The following is a 23530-nucleotide window of genomic DNA, read 5'->3' as shown; positions in this document are numbered from 1 at the left end:
CTCTCCCCCATCTCCATTTTCTTCTTCTCCTCCTTCTCCTCTTTCTCCTTTTCTCTCTCCTATTTCTCATTTTCCCTCTCCCCCTCCTTTTTCTTTTCCTCCACAATTTTTTTCCTTCTCCTTTTCTTGCTCCCTCTTCTCACACTCCTTTTCCCTCTCTCTTTCCCCCTTACCATTTCCTTCTCTTCCTCCTCCTTCTCCCTTTTCTCCTTCTGTCTCTTCTTCTCCTCCTTATCCTTCTTCTCCTCACTATCCTTCTCCCTCTTCTCACTCTCCTTTTTCTTCTTCTCCCTCTTCCTGTCCCTTCTCTCCCACCTCTCCATTTTCTTCTCCTCCTTCTACTTCTCCTTCTCCTTGTCTTTCACCTTCTTCTCCCTCCTCTCCTTTTTCTTTTCCTTCTTCTCCTTCTCCCTCTTCTCACTCTCCTTGTTCTCCTTTTCCTTCTCCCTTTCCCCCTCTCCCATTTCTTCTCCTCCTCCTTTTCTCCTTCTCCTCCATTTCCTCCTTCTCCCTCTCTCCCTTCCCCCTGTTCTAACTGCTGTAGTGGTATTTTTAAATGTTATTTTTGCATTGGTACATGCACCCCCAAGGTAGTGCCCAGCTCCCAGTGCCTTTTATTGACACCCTCTTTCCTATTAGCTATGACTCCTCCCACCTCACAGAATTCAGTGGTGTTCAGTTTTGAAGCGTTAGCAACTATCAGAATTCACAGTGGGTTTTTCAAATGCCCAGGAACCAAACCCAGACCCATTTGATTATACCTAAAAAGTAATATTAAAGGCTTTCTTTTTTGTTAGGGAAAACAAAAAAAAAAACACAATACATATACAGTCAGGTCCATAAATATTGGGACATTGACACAATTCTAATCTTTTTGGCTCTATACACCACCACAATGGATTTGAAATGAAAACTGAAGGGAAAATGCCCCAAGAACAAGCAGGAACTGAAGACAGTTGCAGTAGAAGCCTGGCAGAGCATCACCAGGGATGAAACCCAGCGTCTGGTGATGTCTATGCGTTCCAGACCTCAGGCTGTAATTGACAGCAAAGGATTTGCAACCAAGTATTAAAAAGTGAAAGTTTGATGGATGATTGTTAATCTGTCCCATTACTTTTGGTCCCTTAAAAAGTGGGAGTCACATATACAAACTGTTGTAATTCCTACACCGTTCACCTGATTTGGATGTAAATACCCTCAAATTAAAGCTAAAAGTCTGCAGTTAAAGCACATCTTGTTTGTTTCAATTCAAATCCATTGTGGTGATGTATAGAGCCAAAAAGATTAGAATTGTGTCCCAATATTTATGGACCTGACTGTACACCCATTCCTCCTCTTCTCAGGTCCCTTGCAGGCGCTCTTTGCACCTCCCTCCTGCCGAGTGCCCTCAGAGCAAGCAGCTTGCAATCCAAGACTTGTTCACGAGCCACGGCTCTGCATGTCCATTCACACACACACAGCCGCTGCTCAGCCCCGCCCCCTCTCTCTCCTCATTGGCTCACTACTAAGTGGCAGATGGGGTTTAATGTTGATAAATGTAAAGTTATGTACTTGGGGGCTAAGAATATGCGTCATACATGGTAGAGGGAGTACAACTCCCTGTCTGTGTGTGCGGTGGTCTGTGCATGCGGAGCCCTGTATGTGCAGAGCCCTGTGTGTGTGCGCGGAGAGCTCTGTGTGTTCGCGGAGAGCTCTGTGTGTGTGTGCGCGGAGAGCTCTGTGTGTGTGCGCGGAGAGCTCTGTGTGTGTGCGCGGAGAGTAGGGATGAGCTTCGTGTTCGACTCGAACATTGTCTGTTTGCCCGTTAGCCGAATTGCGAACAATATGTGCCGTTCGTGCGGCACGTCACGGCCCATAATTCACTGCGGCATCGCAGTGCATTGTTGGCTGATGATTGGCCAAGCATGCACGGCCAATCACAGCGCCGTCTGTACAGAGAGCTGTAATTGGCTAAAGCCAGGGTGGCTTTGGCCAATTATGGCTCAGGGGGTTTAGTACACGCCCCACACTATATAAGGCCACCTGCACGGCGGCCCTGTGTAGTGTGTTCCGGCGTTGAGAGACAGACAGAGAGACAGTGTCATTTGATTTAAGTTAGATAGATTAGGCAGGACAGTCAGTCAGTTAGCTGCACTTACAGTGTACTGTGTGTGTGTGTGTATATATATATATATATATATATATATATATATTTTACACACACACGTATACACTGTATTCAGTTTAGCTAGATCCGTTCCGGTTATCTTCCTACTGACAGGCAGGCTTGTGTTGTTACAGTATTTACAGCTCCCTGAAGAAAATTGCGGGTGTTCTTCTGATCCTATTAGTACCACAGTCAGGCAACTACACTATTTACAGTTAGTGTAGTGCGACCTCTGCACAGTGTTCAGCTAAAGCTACAAGTTAGTGTAGTGTGACCTCTGCACAGTGTTCAGCTAAAGCTACAAGTTAGTGTAGTGTGACCTCTGCACAGTGTTCAGCTGTGCAAGGTTGGTGGTGTTTTCCTGATCCTATCAATACCGCAGGCAGCTACGTTATTTTAATGTTGGTGTAGTGCGTCCTCTGCACAGTGTTCAGCTAAAGCTACCTGTAGAAGAGCAGGCTCTGTGTCTAGAGGCAACAGTGCTGGTCGTGGACACGATGCATCCTCATCAGCACGTGGCCGTGTGACACGCTTGACCTTTTTTTCGGCAGCTGGCCGTGTTGAGCCGCAACATGCGGAAGACTTGGTCGAGTGGATGACCAAGCCGTCCTCATCCTCCTCATCCTCTATCACCCATGCGCAGGGTACTTTGTCTGGCAAAGCAGCCTCCTCCCTCGGCTCAATGGCATTAGTGACTCCTTCCCTAGCCCCACCATGTACTCCTGAGGAGTCCCTCAAACTGTTTGACCACAGTGTTGGGTACATGCTCCAGGAGGATGCCCAGCGTTTGGAAGGCTCTGATGATGATACTGAGCTTGATGAAGGCAGTAACGTGAGCACGGACAGAGGGGGTGCCCAAGAAGGACAGCAATCTGGCAGTCATGCTCCCCCTGCTGCAGCTAACTGCCAGGTTTGCTCTGGTGATGAGGAGGGAGGGGATGATGAGGTCACTGACTCAACGTGGGTGCCTGATAGGAGAGAGGAGGAGGCACATCACCAATGAGGCAGGATGCCATCTAGGGGCCAGCCTAAGGGCAGCACACTGACTGCATCACACCGCAAAGCTCCGCATGTGCAGGGCGCTGCTGTCTCTGCGCGTTATTCCAAAAGTTCTTTGGTGTGGGCCTTTTTTGAGACGAGTGCATCAGATCGCACCACTGCTATTTGCAACATATGTCTCAAGCGCATCTCACGTGGCCAAAACATCTCCCGCTTGGGCACCACATGCTTGACCAGACATATGTTGACCTGCCATGCAGTTCATTGGCAAGCGTACCTAAAAGACCCAAGCCAAAGAACAAAGAGGACCTCTCCTTGCTCCTCATCAGCTGAGATCTCCAACCCCACTATACCTTCAGTCCTCTCTGAGACCTGCACTGAGAGGAATAAAGGTGTAGAATTAGGTGTGTCACAGCTAAGTACTTGTGGGCAATCTGCTTTCAGTACACCGACTGTCAGATTGTACCAGGCAAATTTCCCTGCCCCAGCTGCTGCACCGCCAAAAGAAGTTCGCTCCCAGCCATCCACATGTCCAGCGGTTGAATGCTAGCTTGGCAAAATTGCTAGCACAACTGCCATCTTTTCAGTTGGTAGATTCTGCCCCCTTCCGTGAGTTTGTGGTACCCAAACGCCACTTTTTCTCACGGAAGGAGATTCCGGCTCTCTACCTGCATGTGAAAGCCAATGTCCATGCCTCGCTGGACAGGGCGGTCAGCGGTAAGGTGCATATTACCGCTGACTCATGGTCCAGCAGGCATGGACAGGGACGTTACCCAAGTTTCACGGCGCATTGGGTGACTCTGCTGGCAGCTGGGAAGGATGCAGGACAAGGTGCAGTAGTGTTGGAGGTTGTTCCACCACCATGCCTCCAAAATACCACTACTAATGATTGTGACACACCTCTCTCCTCCACCCCCTCCTCTTCTTCTTCCTCCATGGCCTCTTCCTGTGCTTTGTCCTCGGAACCAGCGGTGCTCCGTAGGCGTTCAAGGGGCTATGCAAGTATGCAGGCCAAAAGATGCCATGCATTGCTTGAGCTAGTGTGCTTGGGGGACAGGAGCCACACTGGGGCAGAGGTTCTGTCAGCTCTGCAGGGGCAGGTTCAGAGGTGGTTGACGCCACGCCAACTTAAGGCAGGAAAGGTGGTTTGCGACAATGGCACCAACCTCCTCTCCGCCCTCCGACAGGGACAAATGACCCATGTGCCCTGTTTGGCTCACGTCCTTAACTTGGTGGTGCAGCGGTTCTTAGGCAGGTACCCGGGCTTACAGGATGTCCTGAGGCAGGCCAGGAAAGTCTGTGTGCATTTCCGCTGGTCATATAATGCCAGTGCTCGGCTGGCAGACCTCCAAAAGGAATTTAACCTGCCCAAGAACCGCCTAATCTGTGACATGCCCACCAGGTGGAACTCAACGTTGGCCATGCTGCAGCTGCTGCACACGCAGCAGAGGGCCATCAATCAGTACCTGTGCGACTATGGCACCAGGACAGGGTCAGGGGAGCTTGTTTTTTTTTTTCCCACGCCAGTGGGCCATGATCAGGGATGCATGCACTGTCCTGTCACCATTTGAGAAGGCCACGAGGATGGTGAGCAGTGACAGTGCATGCATCAGTGACACTGTCCCCCTTGTCCACCTGTTGGAGCACACGCTGCGTGGAATAATGGACAGGGCACTTGAGGCAGAACAGAGGCAGGAAGAGGAGGACTTCCTTAGCTCTCAAGGCTCCCTTTATCCAGACAGTGTTCCTGCATGCCCGCCGATCACACAGGAAGAGGACTGTGGAGGAGGATTGTGGAGGAGGATTGTGTCAGTATGGAGGTGGAGCCTGGCACTCAGCATCAGCAGCAGTCTTTAAGGGATCATTTACAGTCCCAAGAAACACATGGACTTGTACGTGGCTGGGAGGAGGTGGCTGCGGATCATGTCGTCATTAGTGACCCAGAGGACTCCGGACCGAATGCCTCAGCAAACCTACGCTGCATGGCCTCCCTGATCCTGCAAAGCCTGCGGAATGATCCTCGTATTCGTGGTATCAAGGAGAAGGAACAATACTGGCTGGCAACCCTCCTTGATCCACATTACAAGGGTAAGGTTGTGGACCTTATCTTGCCATCGCAGAGGGAGCAGAGGATGAAACATCTTCGGGAGGCCTTGCAGAAAGGTCTGTGCAACGCGTTCCCAGAGACTGGGAGGTTACAAACTCCTGTTTCTGGACAACGTGTTGCTGAGGCTTCAGTCAGTCAAAGAAGGAGCGGTGGAAAAGGTGGCCGTCTGACCGATGCGTTCAGACAATTTTTTGGTCCGCAGCCCCAAGGTATGATCGGTTCCAGCAACCATCGCCAGCGTCTGTTTTACATGGTGCAGGAATACCTAGGGGCAAGATCAGACTTGGACACCTTTCCCACCGAAAATCCTCTGGGTTACTGGGTCTTGAGGATGGATCACTGGCCAGAGCTTGCACAGTATGCAATTGAGCTACTGGCCTGTCCTGCATCCAGCGTTCTTTCGGAACGCACATTCAGTGCTGCTGGAGGCGTGGTAACCGATCACAGGGTGCGTCTGTCCACCGACTCGGTCGATCGACTGACCTTCATAAAAATGAATCAGTCTTGGATCACCACCAGCTACCAAGCACCTGATGCTGATGTAACCGAATAATTTTTTTTGAAATCTCAGATCCCTTCAAAGACTGCCTATGCTGATGCTGAGTGACTATCCCTGAGTAATTATCCTCTTCCTCCTCAATCATCACGCTGATAGCTTGTAAGAACATTTTGGTTCTGGGCGCCACCACCAGTGCCTAAGGCACAATTTTTCTGCCCTTGTTTGACAGGGGCGTGTAATTACAATTTTTTATGCAATACTTTGCAGCAGGGCTCGTTCCTGCGTTCCAACTAGAGTGTCTGTGAGGGGTTGCAGTGTTGTGGCACCAGCACCAGTGCCTAAGGCCCAATTTTTCTGCCCCTGTTTAACAGGGGCGTGTAATTACAATTTTTGATGCAATACTTTGCAGCAGGGCTCGTTCCTGCGTTCCAACTAAAGTGTCTGTGAGGGGTTGCAGTGTTGTGGCACCAGCACCACCACCACCACAGGCCCAATTTTTCTGCCCCTGTTCAACAGGGGCATGTAATTTACAATTCTTGATCTAATATTTCACAGCAGGGCCCGTTTCTGCACCCACCAAGAGCGAGTGAGGACTTACAGCGTTGTGGCACCAGCACCACCACCACCACCACCAAAGGCCCAGTTTTTCTGCCCCTGTTCAACAGGGGCATGTAATTACAATTCTTGATCTAATATTTCACAGCAGGGCCCTGTGAGGGCTTACGTTGTTGTGGCCACAACAACACCTAAGGCCCAAATTTCTGCTGAGTATATAGGGCAGGCCCCTACTTTCAAACATCTAACTTACAAATGACTCCTACTTGCAAACGGAAGGAGACAACAGGAAGTGAGATGAAATCTACCCCTAGGAAGGGAAATTCTCTCCTGTAAGAGTTAATATGGGAAAAACATTTCTCCTTTCCACTGATGCTTTCCAATCCTTGTTCCACAAAAAAACCCAAATTCTCAAAAAACATTTGTCATTGGGACAAAAAGTGAGGTGAAATCTTCTAAAGAGTAGGAAAGACAGCAAAACAAATGTCACAGGGGTGATAACCCTTCCCTATGTTTTCCAAAAAGCTTAAAAAAGATATTTTGGCTGGAGCTAAACACGTTAAAAATGTACCCGTTCAAAATGACAAACGGATTCTACTTAACAACAAACCTACAGTCCCTGTCTTGTTTGCACCGCCTGTATACTGCTGTTCAGAGTATACAGGGCCTGGTGGCCCCACACCTTTCCTTATTTTAATTTGGGTGCGGGGTTCCCCTTAATATCCATACAAGACCCAAAGGGCCTGGTAATGGACTGGGGGGTACCGTTTGTCTCACTGATTTTCATCCATATTGCCAGGACCCGACATTACATTAAACCCGCAAGCAGTTTTAAATGAGATTTTTTCCTTTAAAAATGACATTTGGTGCAGGGACTGTTCTAAACATGGGAAACACGCGCCACTTTACAGGCATACCATAGACACCCCCCAGGTACGATATTTAAAGGAATATTTCACTTTTTTTTTTTTTTACTTTAAGCATCATTAAAATCACTGCTTCCGAAAAAACGGCCGTTTTTAAAAGTTTTTTTTGCATTGATACATGTCCCCTGGGGTAGGACCCGGGTCCCCAAACCCTTTTTAGGACAATACCATGCAAATTAGCCTTTAAAATGAGCACTTTTGATTTCGAACGTTCGAGTCCCATAGACGTCAATGGGGTTCTAACGTTCGTGCGAACTTTCGGTCCGTTCGCAGGTTCTGGTGCGAACCGAACCGGGGGGTGTTCGGCTCATCCCTAGTCCTATATACTACTTATTTCCCTTTCTTATCTATGTTTAAAATTTCATGTAATAATAACATTTGTCAGAACAGACATTTTAAACATAGTGACAGCGTCCTGTGAATCTGTTCCTGCAATTGCAAAGTTAAATTTTGTTTTTAGAGTCACAACCAGAAATATTCCCATAACAGCTTGGCGAGTCATATCAGGAGTTTGGCAGAGTCTCCAGAAAGGAACCGCGCTTTGATCGGGATCATCGGGAACGCAGACCTCTAAATGCCGGCTAGGTAAGCTGCCCTTAAGCTTGCTATATTTTCTGCCTTTCCTATGTATCCTATCTGTTGGTTCTCATGGAAACCAGACCACTCTCTGATCTTTCTGGTTGGGTAACTTCTGTGTGTGTGAATGTGTTGGTGTCCCCCTTCACGGGTTGGACTGTGTGTGCATAAGGAGAATCCTCTGCAGTTCCCTGTATTGACTCCTTGTGGGTGACCTGGGTCAGAGGCGCATGGTAGGGTCAGATATGTCAGGGCTGGGCTCAGCCCTTCCTTCTCTGAACTGGCCGCTCAGCTGTCGGCTAATTGCCAGCTCCTATCTCTCCACAGTTACTCAGCTGTTGATGATATCCTAAAATAAAAATAAAAAGAGAAATTGCGCTAGGTGCTAAACAGAAATGATAACAATAATGAAATAAGGGACCGCAAAGAATTCCTGCAGCTAAAACACCATAACCCCAATACAAGGGCACATAAAAAATATATCAAAAATAGCAGTGTAGCACTGGACTAGTGATAAAGTGAACACATATGTTATAAACACACGTAAATTATTATATTGTGACCTACAATTAATAAGTCATAAACTAGTGAAAATCAATAAGTGATGTTGACTGGTGTGAAACCATACCCTAAAAGGGCGTATGCAAAATAAACCACAAGTGCAAAATAGTAAAAATAAAGTTCATAAATGTGATGAGTGAAAGGGCAAGTCCTCAGAAAAGCCAATGCAGCGTCCGGAGTTACATGGTCCACCGCTAGTACAGCCCACCACCAGATGATAAAGTTGGAGGCTTACCAGAGAGCCTGCGACCGCCCTTACTCAGGGGGGGTCAAAACAGTCTTAGTAGTGGAAGATGAACTCCTTGAGATGTCTCGCAATGGATTCCTTAGGTTGTCCTGCTAGTCTCCTCATTCAACGGCTGGTCCGCAATAACAGGGGCTCCAGTGTAAAGGGAATACTCCCAACGGTTCCTTCCAAAACCTTCTTCCCAAATAAACCCGGCACAGATAAGCCACAGATCCCAAAAAAAGGAGAAAGGGGGACTCCAATAGTGTAGATTGGCCACTGCTGTTTGGTTTACTTAAATGCAGTAGTGAAATCCAATAGATAAAAGCACTTACAACAAAAGTGACAAGATAAAAATCTCCTTAACTGTTTAAAACGAAATCGCGCATGCGCGATGCTTGTTAGCGTTGTGACCCTACGGCCATTTCGTCACAACTCGTCATCCTGCCAGTCAGTCCTGCCTACTTAAGCCGTCCAGTCCAGAGGATCTCTGCCTTCGCCCTGGTCAACATCACAGAAACAATCTCTTGCGATCCTGTTCAAGACCTGCTTTGCTGACACCCCTTCGGGCTCCAGATCCTGCTTGCTGTTCTACTACATTGATTCCTGACTTCTGGCTTGGCTGACTATCTGTTTCGGTTACTGAACTCTGGCTATATTTTGTCTAAAGTGGTTCAGTGGTAGAATTCTCGCCTGCCACGCGGGAGGCCTGGGTTCAATTCCCGGCCAGTGCAATTATGTTTTGACTATGTTTGTTCTTTTTACTTTTATTATTAACCACTTCAATACCAGGCACTTAGACACCTTCCCGCCCAGGCCAATTTTCAGCTTTCAGCGCTGTCGCAATTTGAATGACAATTGCACGGTCATGCTACACTGTACCCAAACAATTTTTTTATCATTTTGTTCCCACAAATAGAGCTTTCTTTTGGTGGTATTTGATCACCAATGACAGGTGGCACTGATGACACTGATTGGTGCCACTGATAAAACTTATTGGTGGCATTGTTGGGCATAACTGAAACATAGTGGTGCCAATCAGTGCCCATTTGTGGGCACTGATTGGCACAGATTGGGCACATGTGGATGGCCATGGGGTACATACCTGGCCATCCACATGTTGCCCCCTTCCCTGGTGGTCCTAGTGGCGATCCCTGGTGGTCCAGTGTGGTGATCTGAGGGGGGGCTGCACTGATAAACAATCAGCACAGACCCCCCCTGTCAGGAGAACCGCCGATCGGCTCTCCTCTACTCGCGTCTGTCAGACGCGAGTGAGGAAAAGCCGATCAACGGCTCTTCCTATTGACATCGTGATCAGCCGTGATTGGACACGGCTGATCACGTGGTAAAGAGCCTCCACCGGAGGCTCTTTACCAAGATCGGTGTAGCGGTGTGTCAGGCTTACACACCGCTCCACCGATCGCCGCAATGCGCGCCCCCGCAGGCGCGAGGCGGCATGTTATCTTGCTGGACGTCATATGACGCCCAGTCAGGATAACGGAACCACTTCCCGGACGTCAATCCGCTATAGGCCAGGCAGGAAGTGGTTAAACAAGTGTGATTTAATCGTACTTCTGTCTGATTTCATGGTTTCTGACAAGATAAAACCCACAGAGAAGAGACAAGGAGGGTCTGCATTCACACCTGAGCGTTTCGTTTTCGGGCAGAAAGTCGGGCGTTTTTAATTGAGATTTTGACGCATTTTTGCAGCGATTTTGTACAGGTCAAATGGTCACCAATGTAAAAAGAAGAAAATCGCCTGTAATCTGCCTAAAAAGAAGCTCCAGAACTTGTTTTGGCTTCAGGCGTTTTGGAGTGGAGATGCGAACCATCTCCATGGAGAATAATTGATTTTTTTTCCCCTTCAGGCTTCAAGCTACAAAACGCTGAGGTGTGAATGGGCCTGAGTGTTTTGTCTACTGTCATAAACCCCTTCTATCCATGTAGATAAGTGGAGACTACTCTTGTAAATCTGAAGATTTGCTCTACTATTTGTTTTAGAGGCAAGGTGGTATAGGTACAAGTAGAGAAGACTGACCAGTCATTATGGGCATTAAATTAAATAAGGGAACGAAGGGTGGGAGACCCTCAGAAGAGTAATATAGGGGCCTTTCTATAAGGAATGGCAATAAAGTCCACGTTGCAGATCTGATGTTCTTCACCGGATAGTCGGAGCTCGTTAATCCATTTGGGTATAGTGGGAACAGTAGATTCCTTGTAGTGAAGAAAGCTAAAGGTGTCTGAGCACAGTTTTCAAATAATTCAGTAAAGTGTTCTTGAAGTAAAGATGTCTGCGCAGAGTATCTCAGTGTACTGGAAAGGATGTCCGACAGCGAATAACAGAGCTAGGCCCCTCAGGCCACGGGTTGGAAGTAAGACTCCGTGTGGTAGGCTGCAACCTCTCTCTCCCGGTTGCACGGAGAGGTCTGTCCTGCATCAAGCCCAGGAGGAAGAGAGCTTCACGCGGGCTTATGCTGCTTTTATAGCTACTCCCAGCAATCTTTAGACATGTGCATTCATTGTCGTCCGAATTTCAGGTATTTTCGTTATCGTTTTAACAAACAATAACGAAAGTGCAGAATCCGAAAAACGAAAGATCCAACATAAACAAATGCTTAATTTTCGTTTTCGTGGTTCAACAGTTCGATATAGATAGGAGATTCGACATGGTGATGACAATAACAATCTGTGTCAATCAAACCTGTGGTCGAATGTGCCTAACCTTAACTCTATTAGTCCAAGATTATTCTACATAGAGAGAAAAGATTTGACGTAGGGGAGAAAAGATAAATAAAAATAATGATGATGATGAATGTTATTGGCTGATTGTAACCAAAGAGGAGGAGCACAAAGTACACACGTACTTTGGCTTATGGTGTCTGTTGAAAGTTCTAAGAAGATTCGACGGAGCAGGTAAACTATACGGCGTCGTACAGTTTAGCTGCTCCGTCGAATCTTCTTTGAACATTCGACAGACACCATAAGCCTTCAATGACAGATTCGACCTTAATTTGGATTTTCGGACTAATGCAATTTTTAACGAAAAACAAAATGAATAAAAACGAATTTCGGGAGTAACTAAAAAAAATTAATTTTTTCGGACGAAAACGAAATTCCGAAACAAAATAATTCAGTGTGCACATGTCTAGCAATCTTTAGATGGCAGCAAGGATTACTGGGATATGTAGTCCTTGCACACAATCGTGCAAAGCAATTATCTGACGGGGGAACTATTACATAGTTACATAGTAGGTGAGGTTGAAAAAAGACACAAGTCCATCAAGTCCAACCTATGTGTGTGATTATATGTCAGTATTACATTGTATATCCCTGTATGTTACGGTCGTTTAGGTGCTTATCTAATAGTTTCTTGAAACTATCGATGCTCCCCACTGAGACCACCGCCTGTGGAAGGGAATTCCACATCCTTGCCGCTCTTATGCCCCGTACACACGGTCGGATTTTCCAACAGAAAATGTGTGATAGGACCTTGTTGTCGGAAATTCCGACCGTGTGTGGGCTCCATCACACATTTTTCATCGGATTTTCCGACACACAAAGTTTGAGAGCAGGATATAAAATTTTCCGACAACAAAATCCGTTGTCGGAAATTCCGATCGTGTGTACACAAATCCGACGGACAAAGTGCCACGCATGCTCAGAATAAATAAAGAGATGAAAGCTATTGGCCACTGCCCCGTTTATAGTCCCAATATACGTGTTTTACGTCACCGCGTTCAGAACGATCGGATTTTCCGACAACTTTGTGTGACCGTGTGTATGCAAGACAAGTTTGAGCCATCATCTGTCGGAAAAAATCCATGGATTTTGTTGTCGGAATGTCCGAACAAAGTCCGACCGTGTGTACGGGGCATTACAGTAAAGAAGCCTCTACGTAGTTTAAGGTTAAACCTCTTTTCTTCTAATTTTAATGAGTGGCCACAAGTCTTATTAACCACTTCAATACCGGGCACTTATACACCTTCCTGCCCAGACCAATTTTAGCCTTTCAGTGCTGTCGCACTTGGAATGATAATTGCTCGGTGATACAACACTGTACCAAAACTACATTTTTTAATTTTTTCCCCACAAATAGAGCTTTCTTTTGGTGATATTTGATCAGCTCTGGGATTTTTATTTTTTTGTTAAACAAATAAAAAAAGACCGAAAATTTTGAAAAAAAAAAAAATTTTTTTTTGCTTCTGTTACAAAACTTTGTAAATAAGTAAATTTTCTCCTTCACTGATGGGCACTGATCGGGCTGCACTGATGATGGGCACTAATATGCGGCACTGATGGAGCACTGATAGGTGGCACTGATATGCAGCACTGATGGTACACATAGGTGGCACTGATGGGCACTGATAGGTGGCACGGATGTGCACTGATAGGTGGCACAGATGGGCATGGATGGGCACTGATAGGTGGCACAGTTGGGCACTGATAGGTGGCATGGATGGGCACTGATAGAGACACTGATGTACACTTATTGATGGTACAGATGAATGCCAATCAGTGCCAAACAATAATGCCTGCCAATCAGTGATGCCCATTGTGGGCACTGATTGGCATCCATTGTGGGCACTGATTGGCATCCATTGTGGGCACTGATTGGCATCCCTGGTGGTCTAGGGTGGCATACCTGGTGGTGGGCATCCCTGGTGCTCTGGTGGCATCCCTGGTGGTCCAGTGTGGGCATCCACAGGGGGGCTGCACTGATAATCGATCAGCGCAGACCCCCCCTGTCAGAGGAGCAGCCGATCGGCTCTCCTCTACTCGCGTCTGACAGACACGAGTGTAGAAAAGCCGATCACCGGCTCTTCCTGTTTACATCGTGATCAGCCGTGATTGGACATGGCTGATCACGTGGTAAAGAGTCTCTGTCACCTAGATCGGAGTTGCGTTGTGTCAGATGGACACACTGCAACAACGATCGCCGTGATGCACGCCCCCGGGGGCGCGCAGCGGCTTGATATCCTGCTGGACGTCATATGACGCCCGGTCAGGATATTGAAACCACTTTGCCAACGTCATATTGCTATATGGCGGGCGGTAAGTGGTTAAACTCCCTTCCGCAAAAAACTTTTCTCCCTATTGTGGGGTCACCAGTACGGTATTTGTATATTGAAATCATATCCCCTCTCAAGCGTCTCTTCTCCAGAGAGAATAAGTTCAGAGCTCACAACCTTTCCTCATAACTAATATCCTCCAGACCCTTTATTAGCTTTGTTGCCCTTCTTTTTACTCGCTCCATTTCCAGTACATCCTTCCTGAGGACTGGTGCCCAGAACTGGACAGCATACTCCAGGTGCGGGCGGACCAGAGTCTTGTAGAGCGGGAGAATTATCGTTTTATCTCTGGAGTTGATCCCCTTTTTAATGCCAATATTCTGTTTGCTTTGTTAGCGGCCGCTTGGCATTGCATGCCATTGCTGAGCCTATCATCTACTAGGACCCCCAGGTCCTTTTCCATTCTAGATCCCCCCAGAGGTTCTCCCCCCAGTCTATAGATTGCCTTGAGATTTTTGCCACCCAAATGCATTATTTTACATTTTTCTACATTGAACCTCATTTGCCATGTAGTTGCCCACCCCATTAATTTGTTCAGATCTTTTTGCAAGGTTTCCACATCCTGCGGAGAAGTTATTGCCCTGCTTAGCTTAGTATCGTCTGCAAATACAGAGATTGAACTGTTTATCCCATCCTCCAGGTCGTTTATGAACAAATTAAATAGGATTGGTCCCAGCACAGAACCCTGGGGAACCCCACTACCCACCCCTGACCATTCTGAGTACTCCCCATTTATCACCACCCTCTGAACTCGCCCTTGTAGCCAGTTTTCAATCCATGTACTCACCCTATGGTCCATGCCAACGCACCTTATTTTGTACAGTAAACGTTTATGGGGAACTGTGTCAAATGCTTTTGCAAAATCCAGATACACCACGTCTACGGGCCTTCCTTTATCTAGACGGCAACTCACCCCCTCATAGAAGGTTAGTAGACTGGTTTGGCAAGAACAATTCTTCATGAATCCATGCTGATTACTGCTAATGATACCGTTCTTATTACTAAAATCTTGTATATAGTCCCTTATCATCCCCTCCAAGAGTTTACATACTATTGATGTTAGGCCAACTGGTCTGTAATTCCCAGGGATGTATTTTGGGCTCTTTTTAAATATTGGTGCTACATTGGCTTTTCTCCAATCAGCTGGTACCATTCCAGTCAGTAGACTGTCTGTAAAAATTAGGAACAACGGTCTGGCAATCACTTGACCGAGTTCCCTAAGTACCCTTGGATGCAAGCCATCTGGTCTCGGTGATTTATTAATGTTAAGTTTCTTAAGTCTAATTTTAATTCTGTCCTCTGTTAACCATGGAGGTGCTTCCTGTGTTGTGTCATGAGGATAAACACTGCAGTTTTGGTTACTGAAGCCCCCCGATTCCCCCCGAGGTACGGTGCTTTATGTTTGTAGTCCATATTGCTTGCTACACACATATGCAAAACTAAATCTCTCTGAACTTAAGGCTTTGGCCACAGAAAGAGAGATAGAGTCTGAACTTCCGGAGCAAACCATAATTTCTCAATTGTGGCAGTGAGATGAAGAGAGAAGGAAGGAAGAAGCCACCCCTTCCGCCCCTGTCACAGAGCAATCTGTTGCAGTTTATCCTGTCAGAACCCCATTAGTTTTTGAAGGTAATGAAGTTGACAGTAAGTCTCAAATTAAATGGCATATATACGGTACTTTAAAAATGTGAAGTAGATGTCACTAATCTAGATAAGATGGTTAGTGGACGAAAGGTTTGTGAAAAATGTATGGAAAAATTCCCCCAGATATATGGACAAACCAGACATGCTGAATTCATGAATGCTAAGCAAGAGAAAGAGGAAGCCGCAGGAGCTTGTTGGAGGCGATTAAGCGATATGGTTGAGGAAGCAGGCCTTAAAAAAAAAGAGGAAGAAAAGAGGGAGAAGGGAGAAATTGCAAGTCCATCTACATGTAGCACCCTCTACACCTACATAATGATTAGGCACAGGTCAGATGTATCAAACGCGTCTACGTGACTAATACCTGGTGTCCCTGGTGTATCCTGGTCATCTTCAATAAAAGGCATTTCGTTTTGGAACCCTTGGATCTGCAGCCATTTTTTCTTTTTCACAAAACAATTCAGCGGCTCCCCTGGGGATAGCTCTACAAGTAAATATAATTCTGAAAATGTTCCTGTAACCTGATGTATGCATGTACATGCTCAAACGCTGGAAATAATTGTTGGTAGCTCCAATCACTCGGGCCTCTTGCCGCAGCGTGGTGTCTCCAGCAAACCAGCTTTTCTTTCCGGTAACACTGCAAAGAGACTGGGGGCAAAAAATGGCGTCCATGTGAAAGTTCCAAGGCCAAGCCACTGCTGACCAAAGAGAAAACAAAGGCTTGTCTTACATTTTCCAAAAAGCACCTGGATTACCCCCAAGACTTGATGGAACATAATTGATAACACAACGAATTCTGCGCTCTACCAGAAAATCCTGAAGGAGAATGTCCGCCCATCAGTTCCTGACCTCAAGCGAAACTGGGTTCTGCACTCGCCAGTGATCTTCTCATCCTGGGGCCGCTACCTGGTCCCAGCTTGCTGCAAGTCCATCCCCATCAGGGGTCCTGGTGAAGAAGCAGGCAGGGAACCTTGATTGGGCTGTTGCTCTTTTATGCCTGGAAAAACATTGCTATGCACTGGAAAAAACCTACGGTACCTTCCTTAGCCCAATGGAAGCGTCTCATAAAATGAGAGTCTTCCATTATACAAAGACACATATATAAATAGAGGATGTCCCCAGAAATATGACAAAATTTAGCGTGCCTGGCTTGCTGAACCAACTACCGTTTGAAGGCTGAGGGAAGAGAATAATCAATAAGGTATACATATAATCATATCAATAAAAACATATCCAATTGTGCCTAAGAAAGAGAGTGGAGGATACTATGCATGACTAAGATATAACAAACTTTAAAAAAGGGGAAAGAGACACCAGTAATCCTAGTTGCCTTGCAGCACTCCGACTAAAAACGCACATGAAGCCATAAATGACTTGAAACTTATTAAGCATACAGACAACTGATAAGCACTGATGTTGATGTTTATGTAAGATTTTGTTATCTTTATTTTTCTTTGTTTGTTTGTCCAAAAATACAATAAAAAAGATTTTACAAAAAAAAAGAAGAAGCAGGCAGGGGCTTAGACTCTGTGCCCTGGAGAACCCCGCGTTGACAATCCACATGGGCTACCTACCACAGACGCTTAACAAGCAGAAAATACCCAAGCTCGACCGCACAATTTGAAAATACATGCTGAGATTTGGTGCTCAGGCTGGGGGATCCCCACTCCCTTGTTCAATAATCCAAAATTCATAGAATCCATTATTAGTTCAGAAGAAGCCCATGTACTTATTTGGGCTAAAAGCTTCAAGCCACACTATGCTCAGGTGTGAAGAGGCACTTATACTATCAAAGTGTTCAAATGCAAAATCTTCTCTGTTATATTGCCGGGGCAAAATGGGCAAATGCAGCTCTCAAGGACCAGCCGGGCAGGATAAGAAATCTGTCCAAGAAGAGTTCTGTATCCTCGACTGGTGAAGCTGCATCTGCACGCTCTGTCTGATACAATGTTCCCGCAGGCGCACCACTGTTCTGGGGACTTCCTGGCCGCATAATCCTGGTAGAGAGTCCTGGCCAGTCAAAGGGTTTCCGGACCGAGCTCTCCCTCCATGCTCTGACCGGGAGAAGCAGACAAAACCCCCAGTCTCCTCTATGGGTCACAATCAGGGGGTAGAAGTCTAGCCTATAGTCCCCTCAAAAAAAAAAACCCTGTCCTGGTTGGTCACTGGGGAGGAGGTCAGGGGTATGTAATGTACCACATCACTTACACACTTTAGGTTCAGGAGAATGTAATGTTTAACATAGCGGAGGTGTCAGGAGTATGCAATGTACAATATCGCTTACACAGTTCAGAGGTCAGGAGAATGTAATATAATATATACCATAGTGGAGGAGTCAGGAGTATGAAATGTACAACATCGTATACACAGTTCAGTGGTCAGAAGAATATAATGTATAGTTTAACATAGTGGAGTGGTCAGGAGTATGAAATGTACAACAGTGTATAGTGCAAGGGTTAGGCATATGAAATGTACAATATAGTGTAGGGGTCAGGAGGATGTAATGTATTAATAGAGGAGGAGTTACAAGTATGTAATGTACAACATCACTTTCAGGCATCAAGAGAATGTACGTAATGTATAACATAGTGAAGGAGTATGTAATGTACAACAGTGTATATCGCAGGCGTTAGGCATATGAAATATAGTGTAGGGGTCAGGAGAATGTAAAATATAACATAGTGGAGGGGTCAGGAGTATGAAATGTACAATGTAGTGTAGGGATCACGGATATGTACTGTGCATGTGCAACATAGATTACACAGTGCAGGGGTCAGGAAAATCTATAACATAGTGCAGGTGTCAGCATTATGTAATGTATCACACAGCTTACATAGTGTATATAGTGCAGGGGTCAGTAGTAATGTAATGCACCACATTGCTTGCACACTTTAGGGTTCAGGAGAATGCAATGTATAACATAGTGGAGGGGTCAGGAGTATGAAATGTACAACATAGCTTTCACAGTTAATTGGTCAGGAGAATGTAATGTATAACATAGCGGAGGGGATCTGGAGTATGAAATGTACAACAGTGTATAGTGCAGGGGTTAGGCATATGAAATGTGCAATATTGTGTAAGGGGCAGGAGAATGTAATAGATAACATAGTGAAGGAGTCAGGAGTATGTAAGGTACAACATCACCTACACAGTTCAGGCATCTCAAGAGAATGTACGTAATGCATTTCAAAGTGGAGGAGTCAGGAGTATGTAATGTACAACATCGCTTACACAGTGCAGGGGTCAGGAAAATCTATAACATAGTGTAGGGGTCAGCATTATGTAATGTACCACACAGCTTACATAGTGTATATACTGTAGGGAGTTAGTAGTATGCCGTATAAAACATAGTTTACAAAGTTCAGAAGTTGGCAGTATGTAGACTGTACAAGACAGTTAACTGAATGTATATAGTGCAGGGGTCAGGAGTATGTAAAACAGAGCCCCTTACATTACTGTAGTAGTGGTGAGAAGAATCTCCCCGGTGTCAGTCTGGGGGTGGGGGTGGGGTGCTCTATCATTGGTGAGGCGTTATACATTAATCTCGGTAATCCAAACTGTCCTCTTCTCCATGGTATAATCTCAGTAATCCAAACCAGACATGTAACAGGCAATGCAGTGTGACTAAATAAAGTTTTATTATAACCTAATACAAAGTACAATGGGGAATACAGAATACAATGGCAGTCCTCAGGCAGTGCTACATATTCCCGGGGGGAGGGGGGGGGGGGGCTCTAACTTTTTATACTTCTGCTAACAGTTGATTGGTCTAGAACACCTTATTGAAGGCAGAGTGGTGCATGCGCGGTTCATGACTTCCATGTACAGGAGCTTTGCATGCCCATTCAGGGTGAAGTGACAGGTTCTCTTTGGAGGGTGACCCCCGACTACTGATGAGTGACATCACAGTGTAAGCTCGGTGTCAGAGCTTGCACAGATTTATTGCCTTGCTCCCCTCCCCCATGTTACAGTGGTTTGGGCTCAATAGTTGGCCATTTGGGCCTCAGCAGTGCATTCTGGGACAGAGAGAATAAAACGCTTTTCAAGTTTATATTTAATACGTCTAAAAGAGACAAGTAAGAGAAAATAATTGTTAGCGTTCATATATACTTTAACCACTTGTCTGCCAAGCGACGTTTATAAACGGCACGGTGCACGAGGGGTTTAAAGCAGCCACTGGAGTCAATGGCCTGGTATCGGGTTGAAGGCTCCATTCACACGTGTGCCATTTGTCACGCGAAGGCAAAGTCGCATGACAAGTCGCGCCGCATTCTTTTCAATGGAACCCGTTCAAGTTGGTGCAACTTAAAGTCGCAGTGACTTTGAAAAGGTGTCTGTGGTACTTTGGTACGACTTTTCATGCAACTTTGATCGGTAGAATGTAAAGTCGGATCAAAATCGCACCAAAAAGTCGCATTAAAGTCGCACTAATGTGAATAGAGCCTAACAGCCAGGCAAAGGGCTTTGCGGGAAAAAAAAAAGTGATCCGGGAGGCTCTAGAGGAGCCCAACTACTTTTATGGGGCTCTCAAAGTGTGCGCCCCCCACTGGTGGCACTTGCAGTGGTTCCCGGGCTCTACGGATTCTCCGAGGACAACAGGACTGAAGGAACTCGGGGAACGTCCTTTCCCTGAGCCCCGCCTGCGACTAATGACGTGTATGACAGCAATTCTGGGCCCACAGATGTCATTCCTTGGCGAGCAAAGGCGGGGATGCAGCTATCCTAGGCGGTGCTGGTGCAAGGATTTTTGAGGCGATAGGCGATACCTCATTTATCTGCCGCCGCACCCCCCCCCGGCTCCACCACTGACCTGACCTGACCCCCTTTGCCCTGCCCATGTATACCCACCTTTTTAATGAAGTGCCCATCAAATGCAGCCTCACCAGCACCCATCAATGCAGCCTCACCAGTGCCCATCAATCCAGCCTCACCAGTGCCCATCAATCCAGCCTCACCAGTGCCCATCAATCCAGCCTCACCAGCGCCCAACAATCCAGCCTCGCCAGGCCCCATCAATCCAGCCTCAACAGTGCTCATCAATGTAGCCTCACCAGCGACCATCAATGCAGCCATACCAGTGCTAATCAATGCAGCCTCACCAGCGACCATCAATGCAACCTCACCAGTGCTAATCAATGCAGCCTCACCACTGCCCATCAATGCAGCCTCACCAGCGCCCATCAATGCAGCCTCACCAGCGCCCATCAATGCAGCCTCACCAGCGCCCATCAATGCAGCCTCACCAGCGCCCATCAATGCAGCCTCACCAGCGCCCATCAATGAATGTTTGCTTGCTTCCATTTATTCGGGAGTCGGGACACAGTCCTCCACCGCCGCTGCGCCTCTGACACTACGTGCGAACGGAGCGGCGGCTGCCTGCTGATGCTGAGACTTAGTTGCTTGCTGCAGAGAGAAGAGAGTAGGAACACCAGTGGTGGGGCGCCCTAGGCGGCTGCCTAGTTTGCCTAGTGGTAGCTCCGGCCCTGATCCTAGGACAATCTTGAATAGCTGCATTGGAGGACAGAGGAGACATTGAAATAATTGATTTTTTTTAAGGCCCCCCCCCCTCCCCCTCGTACACACCACCAAGGTATCGTCAGGAACATTGAAGAGAGAGCGATCATTCTGGGGCCGTAATTCATATTTAACTCTAACTGATGACCTGTAAAGACTTTTAAAGTGTCGCCTATGGAGAATTTTGGGTCCTGTATTTTTTTTTTTTTCACAATTTTACAGGCACATGCAATATTAAGGCTTAATATGTTTGGTATCTATTTACTCGACTCAATTAAATGTTTTATATTTTACCAAAAAAATTGAGTATATATTTTTTTTCTTTGCATTAAAATACATTTTAGCGTATTTTTTTCCTGAAACGATGCACTTCATCAATAGCTGTGCAAATGTCATCCGAATTTTAAAAAAAAGCATTTTATTCTCCAGGGTCCCTGCTTTTAGAAAATACAGTATATACTTTTGTGGAGTTTACAGTCATTTCTAGCAAATAATGCTGATTTTAACGTGTGCAAAAAAAAAAAAGAAAAAAAGAAAGTTGCCCCTGTAGACAAGTGGTTAAAGAGGAGCTGCTAACTTTTACTATTAGGACACTTACCTGTCTAGGGATCCTGCGATGTCGGCTCCCCAGCTGATTTTTTTAAATCGGCTCTCAGGTGCTGCCATTCCTCATAAGGGAAAGCGGCAGTGAAGCCTTGCAGCTTCACAGCCGTTTACCTACTGCGCATGCGCGCTACGCTTTCTGAATGGCGCAGTGGTGGTGGAAGGAGGAGGGGGGCCATAGGGTTAGGGGAGGGGAAGGGTTAGATGGGTTAGGGTTAGGGTTTAGGGTTGGGGTTAGGGTTTCCCCTTGAAGAACAAGGTTAGGGGAGGTGTAGGGTTAGATGGGTTAGGGTTTCCGCTTGAAGAACAAGGTTAGGACTCAGGGATTGGAATAGGGACCTCCTCCAAAAGGTCAAAGATCAGCAGGCAGGTCCCCAGAGGTCAATGGTCAAGAGGCGTGGCTGACCTACCCCCACCAAAGTGTTCCCCGCCTACCCCAGGAATGAACAAGTCGGTGAAAGCGCTTGGTCTCCTAGAAGTAGGGATGAGCAACTGTCGAAAAACAGGTACCCCCCCCAAAAGGTGCACGGGAGGGAGGGGAGGAGAAAACAAATGGAGCTTCCCCTTTTTGGTGGAGCTCCGCTTTATTGATCACCTCCCCTTCCTCCCGTGTTACAGTGTTCGGGACTGGTGATTGGCCAGCCAGGTCTGAATACTGGATCCTGGCAGTAAAGGGGAGGGTCACATGATCCACCATACCTGGAAGTACCGAGGCCTCCAGCAGATGTATGGAGCTGTGGGAGAATGCAGCAAGGGTGAATATCATTGGTTTGGAATGGGGACACCCTATCAAGAGAACCTGTCACTTTACCCCATTCTCTATAAACGGGTAACTTGCTATGCTATGCTCCGGTCACTTGGTGAAGGTGATGAGGTACTCGGGGTAGGCCTGGACGTCATTAAATATGGCGAACACAGTGGGTTTTGTAGCGTCATCAGCTACGCTGTCATACAGGTCGGTGGGGTTTGCGTTGTCCTTGGATGGAGGGACAATTATGTCTGGAGCTCCCTTACAGAAGATGCCGGTGAGGACCCGGGCCAGGTACATGTGTTTGTAGCCGCTGGATTGGTCAGGTATGGAGTATTGGTCATCTGAGGACCAAATTGCTTCAACAGCAAAGTACGTCCCTCTTCCGATCCTTGCATCTGTAAAAGAAATAATTGTTACATTTACACTTTGCTTCGACTTAAACACACATTAAAGCTCCTGCCGCTTCAACATGCTTTTTTATGTGTTTTTGCTGCTTCTTTAATACCTTTTTGAAGCTTTAATGAAACTTGACAAATTTTCCTTTTTTTTTTTTTTTTTTTAGGGGCTCAGTACCCTCAACTCAGTAATACCCCCAGCTCATTATTACCCTCATTCAGCATACCACCTCCCAGCAGATCCCCAGCTCATTAGTACCTTTGTGCAGCAAATCCCTAGCTCAGTAGTATCTCCAGCTCTTCTGATCTCCCACTCAGTAGTAACCCCCAGCTCTGCTGATCCTTTGGTTTGCTGATCCTCCTCTCTCTCTGGTGTCCACTCACCTCCCGCTATATTGCTCCCATGCTGCTCACCACGTGTGACATCTTCTAATTTCTTCTACTCTGGTCCCCCAGCTCAATGTTGGGCCATCCATTGTTGGGTTGCTTTGTCTCTCCTCTGTACAGGTCTTTGCATTCCTCACTTCACCACATTTACTTCCAGTGCCTGGTCTGTTACACCCTGCAGTATGTACTCCAGAAGGAGCTCCAGAGGGATTGTGTTGTTCATCCTTACCTCATCGCAGTTCACCATTCTGGTCTCCTCTTCAAACAGCGATTTGATGCTGTACATTTCCTGAATCAGGTGCACTGACACCAGCTTCCCAGAGCCTGTCCTTATTCCATACTCTCATAGATACTCCGGGGTGGGGCTAGGGCAGAGTTTCTGCAAAATCTTAAGGCCCCCAAGTCTAAAGTTGGGTCCCTTTGTCGCCTCAGAAGCCCCTCTTTCACACCAGAGACCCCCATTCACAAGGCTGTCCACAAGGTTTAGGAGGGTGTCTGTGGGAATGTTTGACCATTCTTCCAGAAGGGCATTTGTGAGGTCAGACACTGATGTTGGACGAGAAGGCCTGGCTCAC

The 23530-nt window shown here is 46.6% G+C and overlaps 1 protein-coding gene across 2 annotated transcripts in view; it reads right to left on the bottom strand.

Annotated features, from left to right (window-relative positions):
- LOC141147296 (protein mono-ADP-ribosyltransferase PARP14-like) overlaps positions 1–23530 on the bottom strand; it is a 421364-nt gene that overhangs the window by 290825 nt on the left and 107009 nt on the right. The window contains exon 20 of one of the 2 annotated variants that reach the window (XR_012245043.1): positions 20208–22568. Coding sequence is in view for 1 of the 2 variants with exons in the window: in XM_073634505.1 (XP_073490606.1) it covers positions 22276–22568 (293 nt within the window). In the remaining variant the exon portion in view is untranslated. Of the gene's footprint in view, positions 1–16821; positions 22569–23530 lie in introns of those variants that run through there. The other variant, XM_073634505.1, reaches the window with a different exon arrangement.

The sequence above is a fragment of the Aquarana catesbeiana genome, linkage group LG06 (genome assembly GCF_042186555.1).
Source record: "Aquarana catesbeiana isolate 2022-GZ linkage group LG06, ASM4218655v1, whole genome shotgun sequence".
NCBI lineage: Eukaryota > Metazoa > Chordata > Amphibia > Anura > Ranidae > Aquarana > Aquarana catesbeiana.
This window is presented reverse-complemented; position numbering and strand designations above follow the sequence as displayed.